The sequence below is a fragment of the Elephantulus edwardii genome, unplaced genomic scaffold (assembly GCF_000299155.1).
Source record: "Elephantulus edwardii isolate Elephantulus edwardi_28Jun2011 unplaced genomic scaffold, EleEdw1.0 scaffold00040, whole genome shotgun sequence".
NCBI classification, from domain to species: domain Eukaryota; kingdom Metazoa; phylum Chordata; class Mammalia; order Macroscelidea; family Macroscelididae; genus Elephantulus; species Elephantulus edwardii.
In genome coordinates, this window is record NW_006399790.1 from 6,441,775 (window position 1) to 6,445,524 (window position 3,750).

Here is a 3,750-nt window from a genome sequence, read left to right on the forward strand (position 1 = left end):
ACATGGACAAGCTGATGGAGGGAGAACCACTGATTCTGTAACACACGTTTCCCTAGGGCAGTGGGACCACCAGTCTGGTGGCCAGTTAGGATAAGAATATAAGTTGAGATCTGTCTAGAATTATCCCAGAGGCATCATCACATTTGCAGACTTGTGCATGTAAGACATTAGTAAAATAAAAAAAAAATTGTACAGCTCTTTCACCAAGGACCCACCAACATGGGCCGCGTTTGCACCAAAACCATGAAGAAGGCGGCTGGGTCATCGTTGAGAAATACTACACGTGCGCACCTGGGTAATGACTTCCAAATGAACAAGCGCGTGTGCGAGGAGATCGCCATTATTCCCAGCAAGAAAATCCGGAACAAGATAGCAGGGTATGTCACACATCTGATGAAGTGGATTCAGAGAGGGCCTGTGAGAGACATCTCCATTAACCTGCAGGAGGAGGAGAGAGAAAGGAGAGATAATGATGTACCAGAGGTTTCAGCCCTGGATCAGGAGATCATTGAAGTAGATCCTGATACTAAGGAAATGCGGAAACTCTTGGACTTTGGCAGTCTGTCCAACATGCAGGTCCCTCAGCCCACAGTTGGGATGAATTTCAAAACACCATGTGGAGCTGTTTGAATCTGTTTGCTGTGCTGTAGTATTTTCAATAAATTTGGGCACAACAGCCTTGCCGTTGTAAAAAAAAAATAAATAATACAACAACAAAACAATCAACTAAAACCCCCCAAATAAACAGACTTCCTGCCAGTATATTGTGACTCACAGTAATCTTAGACACCATAAGTATTTTTTTAAACCAATATTCTTTTATTAGCTCACAATTCTGCAGGGCAAAAGACCAGGTCTATCATGATTAAGTTCTCTCTTTTGCTTAGAGTATAACAAGGCCAAAATCAAGGCTTTGGCAAGGATCCGGGTGTGAATCCACTTCCAACTTAATTTAGGCCATTGGCAATTCACTTACTTGCCATTGTAGGCCTGAAGTTCCCTCTTCTTCCTTATCTCCATTTTCTTTTCTTTCTCTTTATTCTTTTTCCTCCTTCTCTTCCTCTTTCTCCTCCACTTTCTTTTTTTTCTCCTGATTGTGCTGGGACTGTTTCTGTTTGAGCAGGTTTTGGAGGAGTTGCCATCTGGTATGGGAGTAGGTCTGATACTAGTCTTGATGTTTGCAGCTAGGGACCCCTAGGATAGAACAGAACTGCCCCGTATTGTTCCCAAGCCTGTATATCTCTGAAGCTGCCATCTTTCTCCTGCAGTGCAACCAGTAGGTTCAAACAGCAGCCAATAAGCAGCCATGCCACCAGGGTTGCTCCTTCAGCTCAAGGTGGTACGTTTATTGACCAGCACTTGAATTGCTTCTATCTTGTTGCTATTGTGAATAAGGTTGCAACACATTCTCCCCAACATTTATTGCTTGCTGTCCTTTTTAAACTTTGCTACGGCTACTGGGGTTAGGTGGTGTTGAATTGTTTTGATTTACCTCTCTCTTATTGCCACTGATTTAGAACATTTCTTCTTGTGTTTGTTGGCTACTCAAATGTTTGTCTTTGTGAAAAGTCTTTTCCACATTTTGTTACTGGGTTATCAGTCTTTCTTGTAGATGTCCTGTAGCATCCTGTAAACTTTCATTGTCAGAGATGCCATTGACAAATGGTCCCCCTCCCAGTTTGTAGGTTGGTTTTTTTCTCTCACCATATTGGGAAAAGTTATTGATGTACACAGGGACTTAATTTTTAGAAGATCCCACTAATTGATTTTATCCTCTCCCTTTTTTGTGCATTTCTGGCTATATTTGCAAGCCTATTTATGCTGAAGGTGTTAAAAAAAGGTAAGGGCTACATGGGATGGCCATATCTGATCTTTACCAACTCCGCAAATGGGAACTGTTCCAATCAATATCATCCACAATGTAAAACCAATTCCCATGAAGTCAGGCATGTCCCTCATGCTCCTGCTCCTTTTTCAGCTTGTCCCAACAGGTTCTGAAATGTGCTTACAGGCATTTCAGCCTTCAGCCTTGTGACTTTAAGCTTCTTAGTCCTGCCAGCTTTGACTTTCCCCCCCTACTCAGCCTTAGTCCTCCAACAGAGCTAGGCAAAAGGCTCTTTATTTCCAGTTCCATGGCATAATAGTCCCAAGGTCAGCTCCATCTCATGTCAGGTCTCTGGCTCTCTGCTGCTGGTTCCTATGGCTGCTCCTCCCATAGGTCCTTGGCTGGCTGATGCAAGAGTCTCTAGCTCCAATGGGTGTGTTGCATTCTCTTGCTGCTTTGCTGGTGGTGAGACTCTCAAATCCTGCTGAACCACTCAGTTTAATGGTGAGACTAGCCAACCCCCTTGTGGACTGGCTAATACACCCTATTTGCATATTCCTGCTCATCCAAATGGCAAAGTCAAAGTTAGGGAAGCCATTTTGAACAATAAACCTGGACCACCTCAGGCTTTTCTAGTCATTAACTTCTATATTTGAAGAATTAGCTTTCCCTTTACAATATAGAATAACAGTGTTCATGAAAGCATATGTGCCAGCATGTCTCATGACTTAATATACCCATTTTAGATAGTGAACTTCTAATTTGTCCATCCCTGTAAAATAAGTACCCTGAGGAAACAAACACATTCCTTTCTCTGAATAATCTTCTGTTTCTCTTTGGAAACTTTGAGCATCTGCATCCATAAGCAAAGTCTAGGCAGAGCAAATGATCAGGTTGCAGCAAGCAGTATTAGCTCACAGCATGGATCATCTTTTTTTTCCATCTGGTTGGGTTCTGGTCAACTCATCCTTAGTTATCCATGGCTAGCTAGGTTCAAATGAGCATCAGCTACATACTCGGGTGTCCACACCTCTTCCTGATTTCTAGATTGGTTATTCCCTTCACTTAGCCCCATATGTTGCCAAATCAACAAATTAGGGGTCTTCTTGGCCCCCTGCTTCTCAAGCCAGCAACTCTTCATTGCTTCACCATACATCTCTGAATCCTAGGTCAATTATAGAACAATATCATTGATATTGATGTATTGATATCATTGACTATGGTGCAAGCAAGATTCTGCTGAAGATTATCCAAAAACCATTGGGACAACACATCAACAGAGAACTACCAGAAGTGCAGGCTGGGTTTAGAAGAGGCCATGGTGCTAGGGATATTGTGGCTAATGTTAGATGGATCTTGGCTGAAAGCAGGGAGTACCGAACAATGTCTATCTGTGTTTCATTGACTATATGCAAAGGCATTTGACTGTGTGGATCACAACAAACTGGTATCTCCATAAATTTTACGTTTTTTTTTTGGTATATGTGTGTATGTCTCTAGGTAGGTTTGTTCCCAAGTATTTCTTCTTATGTTTGACTATTGTAAATGATAATGCTTTCTCACTTTCCTTTTCCGTGTGTGTGTGTGTGTGTGTGTGTGTGTGTGTGTGTGTGTGTTTAGGTAGAGAAATCCCACTGGTTTTTGTATATTGTTCTTGTATCCTGCCACTACTCTGGATCTAACGGATTTTTTTTATTGAGTCTTCGGGATTCTCTGTGAATGCTATCATATCATCTGCAAATAACCAGTTTTACCACTGCTTTGCCAATTTTGATGCCTCTTATTTCTTTCTCTTGTCTAATGGATGTAGCAGTATCCCAGTAAATATTGATTGTTGTTGTTGTTGTTATGTGCCATCGAGTCGTTTGTGACTCATAGCGACCCTATGTACAACAGCCCTAAACCCTGCTCTATCCTGTGCCAAT

At 42.0% G+C, this 3,750-nt stretch overlaps 1 protein-coding gene across 1 annotated transcript; it reads left to right on the forward strand.

The window, feature by feature from the left end:
- The first annotated feature begins 219 nt into the window (after window positions 1–219).
- Window positions 220–630, forward strand: LOC102859658 (40S ribosomal protein S17-like). Its single transcript, XM_006885044.1, has one exon. The coding sequence runs from the start codon at window positions 220–222 to the stop codon at window positions 628–630; it is 411 nt and encodes a 136-aa protein (XP_006885106.1).
- The last annotated feature ends 3,120 nt before the right edge of the window (window positions 631–3,750 follow it).